Source organism: Suncus etruscus, chromosome 18 (genome assembly GCF_024139225.1).
Source record: "Suncus etruscus isolate mSunEtr1 chromosome 18, mSunEtr1.pri.cur, whole genome shotgun sequence".
Lineage (NCBI taxonomy): Eukaryota > Metazoa > Chordata > Mammalia > Eulipotyphla > Soricidae > Suncus > Suncus etruscus.
Window position 1 is genome coordinate 17302162 of NC_064865.1, and position 23140 is coordinate 17325301.

The following is a 23140-nucleotide window of genomic DNA, read 5'->3' on the forward strand; positions in this document are numbered from 1 at the left end:
TTGGCAAGGATACAGGCCATATCAACATTTGAAGGAAGTGAGAGTCCAAGCAGGTGTGCTGTGAGGATGCCAGTCTGCCACTGACCCCTTCATAGTGGGCTATTGATGAGTGGCTTCAATTAGAGGTAGGAGTGTAACTTTGTAATTCCACATAATCAAAAAAATGTATGAGCTTTGGGGCTCTAATCTTTTTTTTTTTTTTTTTTTTTGGTTTTTGGGCCACACCCGGCAGTGCTCAGGGGTTACTCCTGGCTGTCTGCTCAGAAATAGCTCCTGGCAGGCATGGGGGACCATATGGGACACCGGGATTCGAACCAACCACCTTTGGTCCAGGATCGGCTGCTTGCAAGGCAAACGCCGCTGAGCTATCTCTCCGGGCCCTGGGGCTCTAATCTTGACTCTCCAACTTATTTACTATGTTACTAGGGCACTTGGAAACCGCAGGGGCACAGCGCTTACGCTGGGGTCACATCTCTGGGGGTAAAAAGAGGAAAGATGTCAGCCCTCCACTGTATCAGCAGTCTAGCTCGGGTTAAAGGTCAGACCACTGGTTAGAAAGGTCACCGGGGGCAGCGGTGGGGAAACCGAGCATGCGCCAGAGGGGGAAGCTCAGCAGCGCTCAAGCCCCGCCTTCTATGGGAAAAGTTACTGGCTCGCGCATGCGCACGAAAGGCGGCCTGAAGCGCGACAGGAAGGGGCGGGACCGGAAAAGAAGGGGGCGGGACCACACAGCTCCGCGATACTCGCCCGGAGGCTCCGCGAACTGCTCCGGCCGCTAGCAAGGGAAGGGCGGGGCCTCGGGCCGTTACCATTACGTGCCATTGAAGGGCTTGAAGATTTTGCCATGAGCACACACCAGGAGCTGGGAAGGCGGCACCGCCGTGCCTGGACCCCTGAGGACCCTTCAGAACCGTTTTACTCTCATGCATGCTTTGGGTCCAGGGCGTGTGTGTGTGGGGTCACGGCCAGAAGTCTCACAGCTGCCCCTGGAGGGGCGTGGCTTAGGCGCACTGGGGGCGTGGCGTAGTCGCACCGGTGTGGGGTAAGCGCGTTGGGGGCGTGGCCTGGACCACGTTGTCTGGCATGGGCGTGACACGAGCACGTTGGGGGCGTGACATAGACGCACTGGGGGCGTGGTTTAAGCGCGTTTTGGGCATGACGTAGGCGCACTGGGGCGTGGCTTAAGCGCGCATTGGGCGTGGCGTAGGCGCACTGGGGCGTACGTAAGCGCGCTGGAGGCGTGGCGTAGGCGCACTGGGGCGTGGCTTAGACTCGTTGTGGGCGGAGCTACCGGTGCCCTTGCCGCTCGCTGGGGACGCGCGGCTACTTGCGCAGTTGCCGCGGTTGGGAGCTGGGCCCAGGCCCGAGGGCAGCGGTTGTCACCATGTTTCGCCGGGCGACGTGCAGGTGAGGCTCCGGGCCGCGCGGCGCCGCTCGGCGGGAGGACCCGGGCTGACCCACGTGGCTAGTGATTGCGCGCGAGGGTCGCGGTCCCCGTCTGCGCGCTCCGGGGCACCTGTCACCCTGGGCGCGGCGGACCGGGCTAAGCTAGGGCACCCCGGGTCATCGGCGGGTCGGGCGGAGCTAGCTCGGGTGCTCGGGGGTGCGCGGGGCGGTGAGCTCCTCCGGCCTCGGGGTGATCGGTCCGCGGCGTTCGTCTGCCCGCAGCGTGGGCCGGACCCTGGCGGGCGCCCTGGGGTCCCGACAGAAGCACAGCCTCCCCGACCTGCCGTACGACTACGGCGCCCTGGAGCCGCACATCAACGCGCAGATCATGCAGCTGCACCACAGCAAGCACCACGCCACCTACGTCAACAACCTGAACGCCACTGAGGACAAGTACCAGGAGGCGCTGGCCAAGGGTAGGTCTGCGCGGCTGACCCCCCACCCCCACCCCACCCCGGGAACCGGCCCATCTCCGCTTGCAAATACTGAGACTTCACTGGGGTTTGGAGTCCCGGTCCAGCGGGGAGGCTGACCCGGGTTCGATCTCCAGCGCACCCCATAAGGTTTCCCCCCAACCCACAGCCCCGACTGCAAGGCCTGGAGTAAACCCCGGGCACCGCCGGGTGGACTCAAAAGCTAACATAAAACTGAAAATTCAGTTAAAAACAGAGTTGGAGTTACTGTTTGCTTGTTTACTTATTTGTTTATTTTTGGGGCCATACCCGGCATTGCTCAGGGGTTACTTCTGGCTCTGTGCTCAGGAATCACACATCTTATGAAATGCGAGAGATGGAACCCGGGTTGGGCACACACAACCACCCACGGGCAGTGCCCAGGCGAACCAATCAAACTAGGCCTCTCCAATGCAAAGCTTTTTGAGTTTCTTTCCAACCCTCTTCCTGTTTGGTGCTGCAGTTAATCCTCTTCTAAATGTGGATTAGTTCACATTCAAAAGTGAGTGAAACCACTTCCCAAGTGTTTTTAGCCACCAGGTTCAAGGTTTAAAGATTAAGATCGGTTGACAGTTTGTGTCCTGGGAATTCCGTGTTTATGTCTCTACAAGGTCATCTCAGTTGTCAGTGAAATAATGGTTTGTGGGCTCTTTGTGTTTGTGTAAGAAGCCAAGCTGTTATATGCGCTTTATTTCCTTTCAAGGCTCCTTCTCTTCTTGGAACTTTGAAACTGGCCAAGTAGACCCGAGGCGCAGGCCTTTGCACCTAGTGGGAACAGCTGGTAGTTCAGTCCCCTGATAACTGGAAGCTGCTGGCTGCTGCAGAGGGAGGGGGAGGAAAGCCCCCTTGGGAAGATTTGCTTGTGGTCATTAGAACCCCAGTATTGGGAAAGGTGCTATGATTTACCAAAGGAGGGTGAACAAGGATGTCAGGAGGAGGGAGGGTGCATCATCATGCCAGTCTGGGGTTTCTGCTATGTGGAAACAGTTCCTGTGTGGCCACATCTGCCACCCAAGGGCTTTCTTTTTTTATCAGTGTTTATTTTTTTCCCCACACTCAGTGGTGCTCAGGGATCACTCCTGGAGGGGCCAGGAGTGGGGGATTTATTGGGTGCTTGGAATCAAATTCAGGCTGGCTCTGTGCAAGACAAGAGCCCTGCTCACTGTGCTGTAGTTCTGGCATTCCCTCTCAGTGTTGAAACAATGTTTAACTTCAGGTCATTTCTTTATTCACTTTTCATTTTTTTAGATTTCTCATTTTTTTTACCTTCTTCCCCCTCCCTCTTCAAATTAATAGAAAATGAATAGGCTTCATTTTGTATAAAGATTATAGTTTAAAAATTATTGAGCTGAATCTCCATAGTTGGAGCCGTAACAGGGAAAGAAGGTCAGTCAAATGACACTAATTCTGGTGACATCCACTTTCCCCAGAACAAACTATCAGGACAGAAATGGAAGTGATACCGAGGGACGTGGTCTCCAGAAAGGTCTTTTTAGGGTGTTTTGGGCCATACTCTGTGGTGCTTGGCTGCTCCTGGCTCTCTGTTCTAATATTTACTGCTGGGCATGTTTGGGGAGTCAGAAGGGAAATGACTGGGCATCTTTCACGCAAAACACTCTTTAACCCCTTTCAGAAATTTGTTGTAAATGCATACTTAAGTCCCTGAAACATCAGAAGCTAACTTTAAGGTAGTGTAATAAAGCTGGGAACTTGCTCAGCACATGGAGCACAGACTTGTGTGTAGGAGGTGTGAGGTCCAGCCCGAAGTCGACCCTCACCATACCACTGTGTATGGCCCCAAACTGAAAGCAAAAAAGATACTGGGAGGATTAAAATTTTTTTCAATAATTTAATAATGATTCTTTTTCACTTAAAACATAGTAATTGTTGGGGTCAGAGATATAGTGTGGAGGTAAGGCGTTTACCTTGCATGTACAAGGATGGTGGTTCAAATCCCGAGCCTGCCAGGAGCGATTTCTGAGTGTAGAGCCAGGAGTGACCCCTGAGCGCTGCTGGGTGTGACACACACACACACACACACACACACACACACACACACACACACACATTTTTTTTGTTTGTTTTTTTGGGAGCGATTTCTGAGTGTAGAGCCAGGAGTGACCCCTGAGCACTGCTGGGTGTGACCCAAAAACCACACACACACACACACACACACACACACACACACACACACACACACACACACACGAGTGACCCTTGAGCACCACACACACACACATACACACACTACACATTTTTTTTTGCTTGTTTTTTTGGGGCTTGGGGGACCCTATGGGATGGGATGCCCGGATTCGAACCACCGACCTTCTGCATGGAAGGCACCTCCATGCTATCTATCTGGCCCCTGGTTACACATTTAAATTTTTTTTACTTACTATTTAGAATTTTGGGGGGCTGTACCTGCCTGTGCTCCGGGATTCCTCCTGACTGTTCTCAGAGGGTCATTCTTTTTTTTTTTTTTTGGTTTTTGGGTTACTCCTGGCTCCACGTTCAGAAAATGCTCCTGGCAGGCTTGGGGGACCATATGGGATGTCGGGATTCGAACCAATGACCTTCTGCATGAAAGGCAAATCCCTTACCTCCATGCTATCTCTCTGGCCCCAGAGGTCACTCTTGGTAATCTTCAAGGGACCCTGTGTGAAGCCTGGGATCTTTCCAGTTCTTAAAAATGCTTAAAAAAATGCTTAAAATCTTAAGGCTGGAATGATAGCATGGCAGATTGGATCTTTGCCTTGCATGCTGTGACCTGGGTTTGATTCCCAGCGGCCCCCTGACATTGCCAGGAGTGATTTCTGTGTATAGAGCCAGCAGTAAGACTTGAGCACTGCTGTGGCCCAAACAAACAAAAACAAACCAAAACGTATGTAAAATCTAAGGAAAATTCAGCATGAACTATGAAAGAAATGAGACTACTTTAAAACAAATTATTTTGGGGGGCCACACTTGGCAGTGTTCAGGGCTTACTCCTAGTGCGTGGGAGACCCTTTCGGATGCTGAGGATCGAACTGGGGTCTGCTGTGTGCACGGTAAGCATCCTGCCTGCTGTCCTGCTGTTGTGGCCCACAAGACCAGTTTTTTCCATGTATTGGTACTCTGAGGGCCATCAGGTGCCAGCTGCAGTTATGTAACCCCCAAGGGCACTCATTGCCCATGTCCTTGAGTTTGCCTCTTGGTAGCTACTGAAGATGAATAGCTTTGTTAGAGCAAGGATCTCATTGTTAAAACAGTTCAGTGACGTGTGTGTGTGTGTGTGTGTGTGTGTGTGTGTGTGGTGTGTGTGTGTGTGGTTTGGGGGCCCCAGGCCTATGGCCCTACAGACCATCTGACCTACCCTGAGCTCTGTCTTCAGCCATCTGACCTACCCTGAGCTCCATCTTCAACCCATCTGTGACTTCTGGATGTCTGGCCACCTCCTTAGTCAGCAAAGGTGCATGAAGCTTTTCATACATGCTGTTCAGCTCTCTCCTGGCTCTGCACTATGAATCACTCCTGGCGGTGCTTAGTGAACCTTATGGTATGCTGAGGATCAAATTCGGGTTGCCCACCTGTGAGGCAGGTGTCCTCCCTGCTGTTAGATTTCTCTAACCCCCAGATGTATGTTCTTATTTTTAAAGTATAAATATGAGAATTTCTCTCTGTCATTTTTTGTTTGTTTTTTGGGTACATCCGGCAATACTCTGGGGTTACTTCTGGCTCTGTACACGGGAATTACTCCTTGTGGTACTCTGGGGACCATATGGGATGCTGGGGGTCAAACCTCATCAGTTGTATGCAAGATAAATGCCCTTCCCACTGTGCTATTGCTCCAGCCACAGTAGTGATTTTTTTTTGGGGGGGGGGGTTTGGGTTACACCCAATGGGGCTTAGGTGTTACTCCTAGCTCTGTGCTCAAAAATCACTCCTGGCAGACATAGGGGACCATATGGGATGCTGGAAATGTGGGTCTGCCCCAGATTGGCTGTGTGCAAGGCAAACACCCTATCGCTGTGCTATTGCTCCAGCCTCTCACAGCAGTGAATATTATGGACATTACCTCCCCACTCCCCCAAAGTCTTTTGGTGTGTATTTTTCCATCTTTATTTGGTGTATTTTAATTTTGGGACCGAATAAATAGACATGGTCCTGTCAGGAACCTCTTGCCAAATGGGACACATTACTAATAAGAAAGGAAACCCACAACCAACAGCGTTAAGGCTATTTATTTTGTAGGGGAAACGAGGGGTTGCATCATTGTATGCAAAGATGAGCCTCTCTAGTGTTGTGACATGGTACCCAGCAAATAAGAGTGTCTTACATGGTTGGAGGGAGCTTTTCCATAACCCATTTCTGTTTCTGTTGTAGGCGATGTGACCACACAGGTGGCCCTCCAGCCTGCTCTCAAGTTCAACGGTGGAGGCCACATTAACCACACCATTTTCTGGACAAACCTGAGCCCGAATGGTGGCGGGGAGCCCAAAGGTGGGTACCGGAGCTGTTGTTGTAGCTACCTTTGTGTTACCAGCTTTTGTATTACCTCAGTTCTTCCTGCAGGGCCCTTATGTGTCCTCAAGGCCTCAGTGAAGTAGACTGAGGAACAGGGCTGGGGAGGACAAGTGAGTACTTTACTTGATTTCTCTTGATTTTGGGGCCACACCCCATCAGTGATTAGGAGTTACTCCTGGCTTTGCACTCAGGGATCACTTCTGGTGATGCTCCAGGGATCATACGGGATGCTGGAGATCAAACCTGGGTTGGCTACAGGCAAGGTAAATGCCCTCCCTGCTCTGATCCCTCAGAGGGATTGTCAGCATCTAACCTGGATGGCCTAAGACTGAGGGCCCTAGGGGGCCACCTGGTGGTCACACAGAAGTTTCTGGAGCCACCAGCAGCAGGTTCTCCACAGCACATCTGGTGTCCACCTTGAAGGAGACGTGCCATAGGTGTTGGGGAAGACTCTGAGGTTACTCTGTCCTGCTTGCAGAGGACATTCTTGCTTTGGGGCCTGGGCAAGACACCTCAGCAGGAGCCGAGAGTGAGGACCTGGGTGCAGGCCTGTGTATGGCGGACTCCAGTTCATTCCCTTGCACCACAAGATCCTCCAGCCCTGCTGAGCATGCCTCCAAATCATAGCAGATGCCTCATTTTGCTCCTGTTGACCTGGGGACGCAGGAGGGCCCTTCTGGCTTCTGTGGGTAGGGCCAGCCCTCAGTGGCCGGGGTAATTTTGTTAATGACCAGGGCTGGGGAGTGGCTGGGGAGATGGCTCAGAGGGCTCGGTGCTTTTTATGTGCGGAGCCGGGTTCACCCCTCAGGACCTCGGTATCCCAAGATACCGGGGATGTTCCCCACCCAAAAGTAAAACAAAGCGATATTTTACATTATTACAGGATAAGAGTACTACAGCCCTTCAAATATGCCCTGTTTCAGTACTAAAACAGGAAATTATCTTTTTTTAAATAATATATGAAATAATATAGGAATAATAGGAAAAATTTAGGCAGAACTAGATAATAACCACAATATTTTATTCCCCAGTGGAAGCAGAATTGGAAGGCATAGAAATTTGAGATGGCTTCAAGGGCTGTCACACATGTGCAGAGTACAGGAGACTTGGGTTTGGGCCGGAGACAGTGTATATAGCAGAGCATGTTTATCCACTTGACTGATCTCAGGTAGTTGGACACCACATGTTTCCTGATAAAAAGGGAGCTTCATTGAGGCATCTCCTATCTCATGTTATACACACAATTTTGTGTGCATTCACACACACCACACACACACATCTCCTATCTTATACACACAATTTTGCGTGCATTCACACACACACACACACACACACACACACACACACACACACACACACACACACACACACACACACACACACACAGAGCTTTGTGGGCCCACAATGGGCCTGCCTGTCTGTGGGTTCCTAGAATTGCATCCCTTCAGCCCTGTGGCATCTTCTTGTGCCTGGGAGCCCCTGATGGTGCTCTAGCAGCACCTGAAAGTACTTCAGGTCACAGGCTGCTGTCTGTCTCCCACTCATGGGCATTCTGCTTCTGCTCTCCAGGGGAGCTGCTGGAAGCCATCAAGCGGGACTTTGGTTCCTTCGAGAAATTCAAGGAGAAGCTGACAGCCCTGTCGGTGGGTGTCCAGGGTTCCGGCTGGGGCTGGCTTGGCTTCAACAAGGAGCAGGGCCGCCTGCAGATTGCTGCTTGTTCCAACCAGGACCCCCTGCAGGGGACTACAGGTCAGTCCATGGGGGGTGAGGAGGGTCCCTGCAGACTGTGCCTGCTGTAAGTCTGGGAAACTAGGGGTGCCCGGTAAGTTCTGAGCAGCTCATGCACCGGGCATGTGCCCATAGATCGGCCTTTGGAGCTCAAGGGCATTTTTGTGCAGAGTTGCACCGCTCTGTTTCCCCTTGAGCTCTGCTTCCTTTCATACTGGCCCTCTGGGCACACTCAAACAGGTGCTTAATATAGGCTGAAGTTCAACCTGGAGTGGGAAGGCAGCAGGGCTCAGCCTTACTGTTGTCCCTACATGTCTGGCCTCTCTTCTGAGCTCTGAGAGCCAGACTTCTTGGGGGGCCTTATGAGGCCTGGTGAGTGAAGACAGGCATGCTGGAGGTACCTGACCTGCCCACCAAATCCTTCCTCTGGAGCAGGATGGAGAAGCCCTGACTGGGGAAATGGTCCCCAGTCACCTGGGAGGTTTTTGTTTGTTTGTTTGTTTTGGGGCCACACCCAATGATCAGGGATTACTCTTGGCTCTGCATTCAGGAATCACTCCTAGCAGGGATTGGGGGACCAAATACGATGCCAGGGATTGAACCCTGGTTGGCTCCATGCAAGGCAAATGCTGTGCTATCACTCCGGCACTTAATGAGATTCTGATCTTCATGAAGGACCCCAGGTGACACCACCTGTACCCAATTTCCGGCCACCTTTTTTCCCCTCCTCTTATTCATACCTTGTCTGTAGGACTCACTTCATGGGTAGACCTCAAACTTCCCATTGAGTGAGCTTCTATGGTGAACGTGAAGCAGAGGTGGGAGCAGCTTTGGGATCTGCTGGCTGGGAGGATCCTGGGAGGACTGTGGGCTGTGAAGCCCTTGGGTGGGAATGAGCCAAAATCCTGGCAGCTCTTTTCCTCTTTTTGGTTGTGGGAGGGCGCACACCTGATGATGCTCAGGGTTTATTCTGGCTCTGTGCTCAGGAATCACTCTTAGTGGTGCTCAGGGGACCCTGTGGGATGCTGGGGATTGAACCAACCCGGGTCGGCTGAGTGCAAGGCAAACACCCTCTTCACTGTGCTAGTGCTCCAGCCCCCCCCAGTTCTGGCATTTTGCTGGTGGGTGAAGCCATGGAAATACTTCACTACCCTGCTTATCAGTAGGAATTGGTTGGTCAGCAGATCTGTTCTACTTGTGTCGTTTTCCTAGAGGAAAGTTTTTCTCTGTGAATTTTATTTTCTAAAAACATATTAATTTATTTGGGCTGGGGTGGCATGAAGTGTTTGGGATCAAGCCAGGGATTTGCATTTGCTCATTAGTACCTGCTCTGCCTCTGAAGCAGTGTGTCTGGCCCCTGAGAATTGGATGTATCTGTCAGGAGTTAGGCCAAGCCTTTCAGATGTGTAGTTATGGGGGCCAGAGAGATAGTAAAGTGATTCTTTTTATGACTGAAACCCAACTACAAACATGTTTGTGATCATGGTGCTTAAATACAGATATTATTTAAGAGGCCCAGAGAGATGGCACAGTGGCATCTGCCTTGCAAGCAGCTGATCCAGGACCAAAGGTGGTGGTTCGAATCCCGGTGTCCCATATGGTCCCCTGTGCCTGCCAGGAGCTATTTCTGAGTAGACAGCCAGGAGTAACCTCTGAGTATCGCCGGTGTGGCCTAAAAACAAAAACAAAAAAGAGAGATACTTAAGTGGGAAGATACTGTTTTTGTTTGCAGCCAACCTGGGTTCTATCCCTATTACCTCATATAGCTCTGCCAAGTGCTATCAGGAGTGCTCCTTGAGCATAGAGTTGGAGTAAACACTGAGCATCACCAGATGTGGCCCCCAAGCAAAGACATTATCAAACCCCCAAATACATAAGTTATGTACATACTCAGATTTGATTTCTTTTTATTTTTTGGGTGATGTTCAAAGATTAATACAAGTTTTGAGTTTATAAGTGACCTGTGATGGTGTTGAGGGACCACATGCGCTATAGGGATTTATACTGGGGTTGGCTGCCTGCAAGCTAAGGGTCTTACCTCCTGTACTATCTGTTCAGTCCCTCAGGCTTGAATTTGTAAATCAGTTTGAACCCATTTTACTGTGTATCACAGTGTCCCACCCCTCATCCCACCCCACCGCCCCAAAGAATAGAGTTTAAGAGGTTTAAATATGGTATTTAGACTTGGGAAAATTCTGTCTTGCACAAAACTGAAAAATGGAGAAGGATGTTGGAAAGGTGATTTGGGAGCATAGACAGTGAAGTGATGTTTGGTTTAGTCTGAGAGGATGCAGTGTTTGCTACCTACTGAGTGAAACTCCTCATTTCCCCATCTTTCCCACAGGCCTTATTCCACTGCTGGGGATCGATGTGTGGGAGCATGCCTACTACCTGCAGTATAAAAATGTCAGGCCCGATTACCTAAAGGCCATTTGGAATGTGATCAACTGGGACAACGTGGCGGAGCGGTACAAGGCTGGTAGAAAGTGAACTATGAGCTGCACCCCGTGTGCTCCAAGTTCTCTGTATATTTTTCAGTCTCGTAAAACTCTCATCCCATCCAGCCAGGTTCTGCAATTTCTGCCTGAATGTAGCTTGTTTGGGTCTTTGATGGACATAATTTCCTGCTGCAAATAAATTTCTTGTGTTAAAATTTTGTTATTGGATAACTGCTTAGAAAATTAAATACTTTGTGTGATGTCATTGTTTTGAACATTTTCTTCCAAGAGCTGGGAGATTACGATCATTGTAAACCTGTGAAATGTTGGTATTGAGGCCTTGGGATGACTTCTCCTTTTGCTCTATTGCAGTTAGAGAAATTGAGTTACTTTTATTTTCTTTCTGTTTTTGTTTTTGGGCCACACCTGGTGGTGCTCAGGGATCACTTCTGGCAGGTGCAGAGGACCATAGAGGATGCTGGGGATCAAACCTGGATCAACTGCTTGCACTGTGCTATTGCTCTGGTCCCCAAATTTGAGTCTTTTTTTTTTTTTTTTTTTGGGTTCTCTTACTTGTTTAACAATTAAATGTTCATTACTTCTCAAGGAAAATAGGTTTTCTCTAGAATTTTTATCTGTAAGTAATCCTCTCTGGTATTATTTCTGGTAGAGATCACCCAGTGATGGGCTTGGAATATAGCTCAGCTGTTGAAGCACTTGATCCTGGGTTTGATTCCTAGATTGCCAATAAAAAATAAAAATCATTTGGGCCAGTGGTGCTCAGGGGTTACTTTTGGCTCTGCATTCAGGAATCACTCCTGGCGGGCTCAAGGGACCATATGGGGTGCTGGGGATTGAAACCGGTTGTTTATGGACCACATCTGGCGGTGCTCACCTGGCTTAGTACCTGAAGGCTTACTCTTGGCTGGCACCGTATGCAGTGCTGGGGATCAAGTCCTGGCCTCTTGTATGTAAAGCATGAATGAGCTCCAGCCCTTAGTGCTAGTAGAGCGATTTCTGAGTGCATAGCCAGGAGTAACCCTTGAGCATCAACGGGTGTGGCCCAAAAATAAAAACAAAAACAAAAAACCAAACTTCTTTGGTGAATGATTTGCTGAAAACAAGCCTTGCTAGGTCTTTCCTGGAAGAGGCCTGGGCCAAACCAAAGGCAGGACACTGGCCAGGGGGAGTCACAGGCAGGACCTGAGGAGGCAGGATAGCTGGAAATGTTTCCCAAACAGCTTCCCCCAAACCTGGAATTAAAACAGGAACCAAAACAGAAAACCAAAACAAAACAGGAAACAAAGAGTATTGGTGCTATGTTACACCCCTCCTGTTGGGACTCTGATGGCTTGCTCCTTTTCAAGTGTTCAACATAAAGCCAGATCTTCCCACTTCAGTGGGAAGTGCCTAAAACTGCCCTTTGCAGGCGTCCGCCCGGAGTCCCCAATATCAGAAGCCACCGTCTTACCGCTTGCACTGCTGCTCCATCCCTGAAAGAAGTGTTGACTTTCCTTGGTGTGGAGTTTGAAATTCAGTTACTGTGAATTACAATTATTCAGGATCGGGGTCCAGGCAGACAATGTTTCAATACCAATTTCTTCACCAATGTTCACTTTCTTCGTTATGTCCTCCTTTCTCTTCAGGGAGAGTGGATCGCACTTTTGCCAGAAGATGTGTTGGCCCCACAAGAAACATTTGTGTGTGGTTTCATTATTTCACATTTGCCACCCGTGCAATCCACTCTCCCTGAAGTGCATTCATTGAAATCCCACTGACGTTATAGGACAGAAGCTGCTTGCAGCAGACAACAACCACACAATAACCACGGTCCTGAAATAATACAAAAAAAAGCACACACACACACACACACACACACACACACACACACACACACACACACAACAATGGAAAAAAAAACTAACAAAACCAAAAAAATTTAATTTGTGCTTTTTTTTTTTTTCCCATAGGCACAGTGAATATTGGGGGAAAATTAGAAAGGGAATTCCCTTGGCCTAAGAGATACAGGATTTCTCCGCCCACGAAATATACTGTCATGGGAATAACTACACGCTCCTTACATGTTCTTTTACTCTCCCCTACGTCCTTTTGTGGTGTCTGGAAACTTACCACTTCGTCATGGAAGATAAAATCAGTCCTCTGTAGCTAGATATCTAGGTATTTGCACAGGTTAAAGGATGGAGCCTTGGATGGAATCTTTATGGTTCAGGTTCTCTTTTGACTTTGATCATTAGTGATCCCTGGGAGTGCTTAGGGACCATGTGTGGAACCGGGAATTTGAACTGGATCTTGGCCAACTCAGCTGCATGCAAGACTGCCTGACCTTTCTCTGGCCTTATTTAAAAAAATTTATGTACTGGGGCCAGAGTGATAGCACAGTGGCAGGGTGTTTGCCTTGCAAGAGGCTGACCCAGGATAAACTGCAGTTTGATTCCCCGGTGTCTCTATGGTCCTCCAAGCTAGGAGTGATTTCTGGTCTGGGCATATAGCCAGGAGTTATCCCTGAGTGACACAAGGTGTGGCTCAAAAACAAACAAAAAAATAAAAAAATTATGTACTGAGCAATGAGGGCATTAACTTTGCATGAGGCTGAACCAGATTCGGTTTCCCCAGCATTCCATATGGTCCCCTGAAATTTCAAGGAGTGATCTGAGTGCTGAATCAGGAATAACCCATGAGTACTGCTGGGTGTGGCCCAAAACAAAAAACAACAAACATTTACATAGGGGTCACTCCTGGTTGTGCCTAACAGAGTGTGTGATTCTGAGCAAAAGGCAAATCAAATACACTATCACGACATTGTTCATTTAGGTTGGAGTGACTAAGATTGATAGGTCGGGTATTCCACATGCACCCCTCTAATGACTCCAAGAGGCAGAGACCGTGCAAAAGCAAGGGGTTTTATTATACAAGCATGCAGGGGCTCTCCCAGAGGATGAGAGAGCCTCGAACCAGATTTAACAAGCCTTTATATAGCTTACAGTAGGGTGGACCATTTCAGGGAGTATGTGATACTTGACATTTGCTCAGTTACATTTTTTTTTTTTTTTTGGTTTTTGGGCCACACCCGTTTGATGCTCAGTGGTACTCCTGGCTATGCGCTCAGAAATCGCCCCTGGCTTGGGGGGACCATATGGGACGCTGGGGGATCGAACCGTGGTCCGTCCTACGCTAGCATCCTACGCTATCGCTTGCAAGGCAGACACCTTACCTCTAGCGCCACCTTCCCGGCCCCTCCAGTTACATTTTTTTAAGATTTAGGGGCCGGTGAGGTGGCGCTAGAGGTAAGGGGTCTCAAACTCAATTTACCTGGGGGCTGCAGGAGGCAAAGTTAGGGTGATCCTTGAGTGCAAAATCAGTAGTAAGCCTTGAACATTGGGGGTGTGTGACCCAAACAACTAAAACAAAACAAACCAAAAAAGATTCCTCTAGGGCAGGGCCACAAAATGTTGTACGGAGGGCTGCAAACGGCCCGCGGGCTTCGAGTTTGAGACCCCTGAAGGTGTCTGCCTTGCAAGTGCTAGCCAAGGAAGGACCGCGGTTCGATCCCCCGGCATCCCATATGGTCCCCCCAAGCCAGGGGCAATTTCTGAGCACTTAGCCAGGAGTAAAACCCCTGAGCATCAAATGGGTGTGGCCCAAAAAGCCAAAAAAAATTTTTTTTTTCAAGATTTAGATAACCACAAATCATAAGTTTTGCAACAGTTGAAATGTCAAGGGCATGGGCTGGCAAGGTGGCACTAGAGGTAAGGTGTCTGCCTTGCAAGTGCTAGCCAAGGATCAGGACTGCAGTTCGATCCCCCGGCGTCCCATATGGTCCCCCCAAGCCAGGGGCAATTTCTGAGCACTTAGCCAGGAGTAACCCCTGAGCATCAAATGGGTGTGGCCAAAAAACCAAAAAAAAAAAAAAAAAAAAAGAAAAAAGAAAAATAAAATGTCAAGGGCAAGTTCTTGGGATTTAGGAAGGGGTGGGGTTCTTGTGAAGCTCAACAGTTAAAATGTAACTTTTGGTCAAGGGTGAGTCCTCGGGAAGCTGCTGAGAAAGATTATTTTATTTCTTTTACCTTTCAAGATTTACAAAGCATGTCTTTCATATAACTTACCTGGCTTCAGTCTCACACCCCATATGTTCCCTCCCAGCACCTCCAAGAGTAATCTTTGAGCGTAGATTCAGGAGTAGGTTCTGAACACAGCCAAAGCTGTGGGCCAAGACCATAACAAAACAAAAGCCCCAACTTCTTCTTTCTTGGTGTCTGGGCACTGAACAGGGTAGACTCTGATCCTGAGTGAGGGAGAGCCCAGTCCTCAACTCTCTCTGGGACCTCCCAGACTGTCTCCCACATCTCTTGCCACAAGAATTCTTTCCTCTACAAGGCTGTTGGGAGGAGAATGTAGGACTTTATTCTCTCAATTCAACGTTCCCTCTACCCGCACCTCTTCAAAAGTATGCCCTATATCAGAAAAACCAAGTATCAGAAACCCCAAGAGCCCTTTGACCTCTGTTCTTTGACCTCTGTTCTTCAGTCCAAAGAGATGCCCTTATGGCTGTTACACCACTCTTGAACAGAAGATGGCAGCATTGCTACGCTTTCCTTGTGGACAGATAGAGCAGGAGGAGCTGGCAGACCCAAAATTTTATTTGGTGTCTTTTCTTTTCTTTTCTTTTCTTTTTTTTTTTTTTTTTTTGGTTTTTGGGCCACACCCTGTGACGCTCAGGGGTTACTCCTGGCTATGCGCTCAGAAGTTGCTCCTGGCTTCTTAGGGGACCATATGGGACACCGGGGGATCGAACCGCGGTCCGTCCTAGGCTAGCGCAGGCAAGGCAGGCACCTTACCTCCAGCGCCACCGCCCGGCCCCTCTTTTCTTTTCTTTTCTTTTCTTTTCTTTTCTTTTCTTTTCTTTTCTTTTCTTTTCTTTTCTTTTCTTTTCTTTTCTTCTCTTCTTCTCTTCTCTTTTCTTTTCTTTTCTCTTTTTTCTCTTCTCTCCTCTCCCCTCCTCCCCTCCCTTCCCTCCCCTACCTTTCCCTCCCCTCCTTCCTTCCCTCCCTCCCTCCCTCCCTCCCTCCCTCCCTCCCTCCCTCCCTCCCTTCTTCCTTCTTCCTTCCTTCCTTCCTTCCTTCCTTCCTTCCTTCCTTCCTTCCTTCCTTCCTTCCTTCCTTCCTTCCTTCCTGATTCTGGGCCACACCCGGTGATACTCAGGGCTTACGAATTTGCTCCTGGCTTGGGGGGCCATATGGGACGCCAGGGGATCAAATTGAGGTCTGTCCTGGGGTCAGCCGCGTGCAAGGCAAACACCCTATTGCTGCGCCATTGCTCCAGCCCTTTCTTTTTTATTTCTCTTGATTTATTTGAGCACTATGGTTTACAAAGTTATTTGTAATAGAGTTGTTTCTGGCATTCAGTGTTCCAACGTCAATCCCACCACCAGTGTAGCCTTCCCTCCACCAGTGTCCCCAGTTTCCCACCTCCCTCCCAAACCTGTCCCCTTAGCAGGCACAAAATAATTTACTTATTTTGCCTGTTACAACAAAATGGCCAATGGAATTATCCAGACAAAATTCAGCAAAAGGGAATTTGTGAAAATTGTTCTATCTCCCAATGGGGAGTCATTGTCTGAGGGTTTATTGAGTTGTTTGTTCTAATTGACCTGCTGTGGCTTTCTGTTGAGTTTTGTTTTTGTTTTTGAGCCACACTTAGCAACGCTAAGGGGTTACTCCTGGCTCTGCGCTCAGAATTTACTCCTGGGGGACCATATGGGATGCCAGGGATTGAACCTGGGTTGGCCGTGTGCAAGGCAAATGCCCTAACCACTGTGGTATCGCTCCAGCCCCACCTGTGTTGTGTTTGTTTGTTAAGCTTAGGTGGCTTCTGTGCTACTTTCCCCTCTAATTTGCTGCATTTCTAGTGGGCTGGCAGGATTGTGGAAGTTAGGAGGTGTTGGGAGCTTCTGGACCTGTAGAACTGGGCAGATGAATCTACATAATGACAGCTTTAGGATGCGGGATGTAAGTGTAGCTGCTGGGTCTTCCAGAAGTATGGAGGGGGGACAGAAAGGGAGGAAACTGCTGCTCCACTCTGAAAAGACCCCAGGATTCTCAGCCCGGACCAGTGTGACTAGAATTTTCTTTGGTTTGGTGTCTGCCGAGATTAGTCATGAAACAGAGAAGTTGTGGTGTTGGCATGGTGGCAACTATGAGCTGTGGGGTTTTGGAAGAGATTCCACCTGATTGGGATCTGAGAACCATATGGGATGCCAGGGATCGAACCAGGTCTAGCCACATGTAAAGCAAACACCCTACTTGTATGATCTCTCTGGCCCCTGTTTGCTTTTGACCTCCTCACCACACACCCTGCTCACAGTGTCTGGACCCCTTTGGTCCTCTGCTGAATAAGAAGGAAATCCTGGAAGATTGTCACTGCTCAGACTTTCCTTTCCCTCCTGTACTGTGTTTTGTAAGGTCACTATTTATTAGCAGGAGCCCAAGGGAGTGCAACCATAGCTAGGTCTTCTGTGTTTCTTAGGATGCTGGAAGCAAGTTCAACTTCAAGGTATTTCCAGGGATCTCTAGAGATAGATCGTGCAGTGGGGAGGGTGCCTGTCTCATAGGTGATAAAGCCAGGTTTGATTCTTGTTGTCCCATATGGTCCCCACTAGGAGTGATCCTTGGGCACAGAGCCAGAGTAAGCTCTGAGAACTGCTGGGTGTGGCCCAACATTGCACCCCAAACAAAACTAAGAGCAAATAATTGTACTTTGAGAACTGGCAGGGCTCTCAGGGACTGTCATAGGTGGTCACACTCATATGCCAGCTGCCAGGGGCCTGTGGGAATCCTGAGCTTTGAGGCATCAGTGCCATAACATGTGTTTGGCTGGTGCCCGCTACCCTCCTGGGTTTTACATATAAAGCACATACCCAAGAGACAGAAGGGGGGGGGGTGATAGCACTTTCCAGGCCTGGGCCCTGTAGGTTACTGGCACCACAGATCCAGACTTGCTTATAGGGGCCGGCGAGATAGCATGGAGGTAAAGCATTTGCCTTGCATGCAGAAGGATGGTGGTTTGAATCCTGGCATGCAATATGGTCCCCTGAGCCTGCAAGGAGCAATTTCTTTCTTTTTTTTTGGGGGGGGTTTGGGTCACACCCTGCAGTGCTCAGGGGTTATTCCTGGCTCCAGGTTCAGAAATTGCTCCTGGCAGGCACGGGGGACCATATGGGACGCTGGGATTCGAACCGATGACCTCCTGCATGAAAGGCAAACGCCTTACCTCCATGCTATCTCTCCGGCCCCGCAAGGAGCAATTTCTGAGCATAGAGCCAGGAGTAACCCCTGAGCGCTGCCAGGTGTGACCCCAAAACCAAAAAAAACAAAAACAGACTTGCTTACAGGCTGAGCCCCCCAGACCCAGACATTCACATGGATGCCAGAGACATCTCATTGACCTGCTCTGCAGATGGCTGTGTGGATTCATTCCGTTATCTTCACCACCACCAATAACATCACCACCACCACCATTCATTATCCCTACCATCATCACTTACCACCACCAGTCATCATTTCCTTTTTGTGTATTTTTGGCAAGCACCTTACATGCTCTCTCTCCAACCCCCGATTTATGCTTTGTCATTTTTCCTTTGTCATTTTTTAATAAGGGTCACCACTGGCAGAGCTGGGAGGGGAGACCATGCAGTGCTGAGGGGGACAGTGCAGTGTTCGGTTGGGGAACCATGTATTGTTAGGTGGGGGATTATGCACTGCTGGATGGGAAACTGTGCAGTGCTGGGGAGAGAACTTGCAGTGTGGGCATCAAACTCAGAGCCTTGCAATGCCAGGCCTGCACATCCATATGAGTCATGTTCTTGGCCCTCCTTTGAGGTGATTATTATTATTATTATTTTTTCAGGCCACACCCGTTTGATGATCAGGGGTTACTCCTGGCTAAGCACTCAGAAATCGCCCCTGGCTTGGGGGGACCATATGGGACGCAGGGGGATCGAACTGTGGTCCTTCCTTGGCTAGCACTTGCAAGGCAGACACCTTACCTCTAGTGCCACCTTTGAGGTGATTATTACCTGGGTTTCTGTACTTGCTCTCGTGGGTATGGCTATATTTTGGGGTAACCATTGGCTGTTTGGGGTCAGGCTACTAGATGAGATGCCTTTGCACTCATTTCTCTTCTTCCTCCTCCTCTCTCTCTTTTGTGCTTTCATCTCTCCCCTTTCTCTGTCTTGCTCATCTCCTCCTCCTCCTCTAACAGATCCACAGGACGCTTCCCTTTAGTGGTCACTGTGTCCCCTGGGACAGTTTCCAATAGATCCTGATGTGCTGCTGGAGCTGCTCCATGGTTACTAGGTTGTTCATAAGACAGTTGGATTTTTTTTGTTTTGTTTTGTTTTTGTTTTTGTGTCACACCCGGCAGCACTCAGGCGTTACTCCTGGCTCTTGCTCAGAAATCACTCCTGGCAGGCTTGGGGGACCATATGGATGTCGGGACTTGAACCACTGTCCTTCTGAATGCTATCTCTCCGGCCCCCTGGATTTTTTTTTTTTTTTACAAAGTTACAAAGTTCATGATTGAGTTTCAGCCATACAATGTTCAACCAGTGCACACTTCCTGCTACCAATGTCCCCAGTTTCCCGCCTGCCCTCCTCCCTGGCAGACACTTTTCTTCTCTCTGTCTCTTCCTTTTTTCCTTTTAGATATTGTGGTTTACAATATTGTTCCTGAAGGAGTATCATACATATCACTTTATCTCCTTTCAGCACCCAGTTCTTGTCCAGAGTGATCGTTTCTATGACAACTCTCATTGTTATAGGGGTCCTGTCTTTGCCCTAAGTGCATTGTACTCCCCGCTTTTTGTGGCAAGCTTCTAGTCCATGGACTGGTCCTCCAGTAACAATATTGCATATCAGTGTCTAAAAGAAAAAAAAATAAAGGGAGCGAGACTCAGCTAGACCAAGAGTGAGAGTGAGAGAGATATTTAAAGTTGGTCTTTAATCTTGCATAGAAATTTTCTTCCTCCCTCCCTCCCTCCCTCCCTCCCTCCCTCCCTCCCTCCCTCCCTCCCTCCCTCCCTTCCTTCCTTCCTCCCTCCCTCCTCCCTCCCTCCTTTCCTCCCTCCCTCCTTCCCTCCCCTCCCTGTCCCCTCCCTCCTCCTTTCCTCCCTGTCCCACCCTCCCTCCTCCTTCCCTCCCTGTCCCACCCTCCCTCCCCTCCCTCCCTCCCTCCCTCCCTCCCTTCCTTCCTTCCTTCCTTCCTTCCTTCCTTCCTTCCTTCCTTCCTTCCTTCCTTCCTTCCTTCCTACCTTCCCTCCCTCCTTCCCTCCCTCCCTGTCTCCTCCCTCCTCCCTCCCTGTCCTTTTCCTCCCTCCCTCCCTGTCTCCCTCCCTCCCTGTCTCCTCCCTCCCTCCCTGTCTCCTCCCTCCTCCCTCCCTGTCCTTTCCCTCCCTCCCTCCCTCCCTCCCTCCCTCCCTCCCTCCCTCCCTCCCTTCCTTCCTTCCCTCCCTCCCTGTCCCCTCCCTCCTCCTTCCCTCCCTGTCCCACCCTCCCTCCTCCTCCCTCCCTGTCCTTTTCCTCCCTCCCTCCCTGTCTCCCTCCCTCCCTGTCTCCTCCCTCCCTCCCTGTCTCCTCCCTCCTCCCTCCCTGTCCTTTCCCTCCCTCCCTCCCTCCCTCCCTCCCTCCCTTCCTTCCTTCCCTCCCTCCCTGTCCCCTCCCTCCTCCTTCCCTCCCTGTCCCACCCTCCCTCCTCCTTCCCTCCCTGTCCCACCCTCCCTCCTTCCTTCCCTCCCTCCCTCCCTTCCTTCCTTCCTTCCTCCCTCCCTCCCTCCTTCCTTCCTTCCTTCCTTCCTTCCTTCCTTCCTTCCTTCCTTCCTTCCTTCCTTCCTTCCTTCCTTCCTTCCTTCCTTCCTTCCTTCCTTCCCTCCCTCCTTCCCTCCCTCCCTGTCTCCTCCCTCCTCCCTTCCTTCCTTCCTTCCTTCCTTCCTTCCTTCCTTCCTTCCTTCCTTCCTTCCTTCCTTCCTTCTTCCTTCCTTCCTTCCTTCCTCCCTCCCTCCCTCCCTCCCTCCCTCCCTCCCTCCCTCCCTCCCTCCCTCCCTCCCTCCCTCCTTCCTTCCTTCCTTCCTTCCTTCCTTCCTTCCTTCCTTCCTTCCTTCCTTCCTTCCTTCCTTTTTGTTTCCTATATGACATTGCTGGAAACTACTTCCAGCTTGGTGCTTGTAGGTTGCATCTGTTGAAACCGGGGAAGGGATGCATTGGGGTCTGGGATGCAACCTGGGCCCCTACATGTGAAGACCACACTCCAGCCCTTTGGACTATCTCCCTGGACCCTCACTGAGATTTTGAGAACTGGCAGCATGTTTGCCTCTGGTTATTTTCAGGATTTTTAGCATTAAGTTGGAATCTCTGAGATGAAGGTTTCTCTGTAGATTTAGTAAATAAATACAAGAACCCAAGACGCATATTTTGGGTAAGGGCCAAACTTTTGCTTTTTATTTTCTACTTAAGTCAAATATTTAGAAATAGTGCTTGGAGTTGGATTTTAGTGTTTGGCTATATTGTAGACTATTCATTTGTTTATCTAAAATGTACGAGTATTTATTTAGATGGCAATAAACAAGTTACCCTTCTGTTGTTCCTCACGTGTTGCTGTCATTAATAAGACCCATTAAAACATGAAATCATTTTTTCCCTTGATATTACTCAACCATCTTCTGAAGGATTCTGTGAATTCCTAGAAAAAAAAAGATGTTACATATATTTTCTACTTCCAGAGAATAAATAATAAATTTGAGTATTTGAATGACAATATCTGTTGAATACTTGAAATATGTTTCAAAATCAAATTGTGAAATGAGTGTGGGATCTACTTTTTTTTGGATCTACATTTAATATATCAGAGCCTCAATATTTTGATGTTAATGAAAAGTATAGAGACTTCCAATCAATTTCACGTTTTGTTTTCTAGCTCTACTGTGTGTGTGTGTGTGTGTGTGTGTGTGTGTGTGTGTGTGTGTGTGTGTGTGTTTGGTCATACTCAGAAGTGCTCAGGGCCTTCTCCTTGCTCTGTGCTCAGGATTGTTCCTAGTGGTGCTCCAGCACTATGCCATATCAGGAATATAACCTGGATTCTCTGTGCTAAACCCAGGGACAGAGAACACAGCAGGTAAGACACTTGCCTCGCACACAGCTGACCTGGGAATTTGTAGCTCCTCCTTTGGATCACTAGATCACTGCCAGGTGTAAGCCCTGAGTGGAGAAACAGGAGTCAGTCCTGAGAACTGCTGGGTGTGACTGAACTCTTGCTTCCCCACCAAACACCCCCCCAAAAAAAAAAAAAAAACCAACAACCCCCACCCACAAAAACAACAGTTCTAATGTACATATTGAACTCAGGGTCTCACATATGCAAGTGCCCTATGACTGAGTTGCATCCCTGGAAGCATTAGAACTTAATGAGGAAGTGTTACAGCTCTTTTAGAATTTGTCCAGCAGGCCTTCTGGTCTCCATCGGAAGGCACACACACACACACACACACACACACACACACACACACACACACACACACACACACTCACACATAACTTAATGAGAAAAGGGGCTGGAGAGAGAGCATGAGGTTAGGTGTTTGCCTTGCATACAGAAAGTTGGTGGTTCGAATCCCAGCATACCATACAGTCCCCCGAGCCTTCCAGGAGCGATTTCTGAGCATAGAGCCAGGAGTAATCCCTGAGCGCTGCCGGATGTGACCAAAAAAAAAAAAAAATAACTTAATGAGGAAAACATATAAATGCTAAACTATATTAAAGTTTTAAATTCTGATGGCAACAAAGTGTGACACTATATAACAGTAGAATAAAATCTTTCAATGCAAAGTTCTATTTTCTATTCCTAATTCCTGGCAGTGTGAAGGTCCTGGTTACCGTGTTTTGCTGACTGTAATTTTTAGCCTACTATTAATACTGGGTAGGCCCCAGCCAGTATGGTATCACGACAGACTTGTGCCCTCCCTGAGAATGCTGACCCAGAAATCCTCAGTATCAGCTCTTTGATGACTAGTTTGATTTTGCTCATCAGCTTGATGGTTAGTTGTGTGTGTGTGTGTGTGTGTGTGTGTGTGTGTATGTGTGTGTGTGTGGCACCTGACTGTGCTCCTGGCTCCATGCTCAGCAATTTCTTCTGGATCTGCTTCATCATACATTATACTGGGGGTCAAACTGGGATTGGCTGCATACAAGAGAAATGCCTTCATTTTTGCACTATCTCTTGGACCCTAGTTAGTTTATTTCCTTCTTGAAGAATGGCAAGTCAATTATTTTTTAAATCAATATCATTATTGTTATTCCTGGTATCAGTCTAGGAAGTGTTCCCTTAAGGTGAAACCAGAGCAAAAGCAGAGCAGGGTGGATGCTTGCCTTGCACAAAGGCTGACCCAGGTTTGATCCCTTTCATCCCATATAGTTCCCTGAGCCTGATCAGGAGTAATTTCTTTTCATTTCTGTCTTTCTTTTTGTCTTTTTGTTTGTTTGTTTGTTTTTTTGGCCACACCCGTTTGAT

The 23140-nt window shown here is 49.0% G+C and overlaps 1 protein-coding gene and 1 non-coding gene across 2 annotated transcripts; both read left to right on the plus strand.

Annotated features, from left to right (window-relative positions):
• The first annotated feature begins 1270 nt into the window (after nt 1–1270).
• On the plus strand, nt 1271–10832 carry SOD2 (superoxide dismutase 2). Its single transcript, XM_049765429.1, has 5 exons — nt 1271–1407; nt 1669–1862; nt 6261–6377; nt 7971–8150; nt 10474–10832. The coding sequence occupies exons 1-5, from the start codon at nt 1385–1387 to the stop codon at nt 10617–10619; spliced, it is 660 nt and encodes a 219-aa protein (XP_049621386.1). The 5' UTR covers nt 1271–1384; the 3' UTR covers nt 10620–10832.
• Nucleotides 10833–22043: 11211 nt separating this feature from the next.
• LOC125996827 (U7 small nuclear RNA) lies at nt 22044–22105 on the plus strand. The gene has a single exon (XR_007491497.1). It is a non-coding gene; the product is annotated as a U7 small nuclear RNA (small nuclear RNA).
• The last annotated feature ends 1035 nt before the right edge of the window (nt 22106–23140 follow it).

What these genes read in the sequence shown, in the direction of transcription:
- SOD2 (XM_049765429.1), top strand. Translation starts at nt 1,385, where the DNA reads ATGTTTCGCCGGGCGACGTGCAG. An exon ending in TGGTGGCGGGGAGCCCAAAG is followed by an intron (nt 6,378 to 7,970) that starts GTGGGTACCGGA and finishes TCTGCTCTCCAG; the next exon opens with GGGAGCTGCTGGAAGCCATC. An exon ending in CCCCCTGCAGGGGACTACAG is followed by an intron (nt 8,151 to 10,473) that starts GTCAGTCCATGG and finishes TCTTTCCCACAG; the next exon opens with GCCTTATTCCACTGCTGGGG.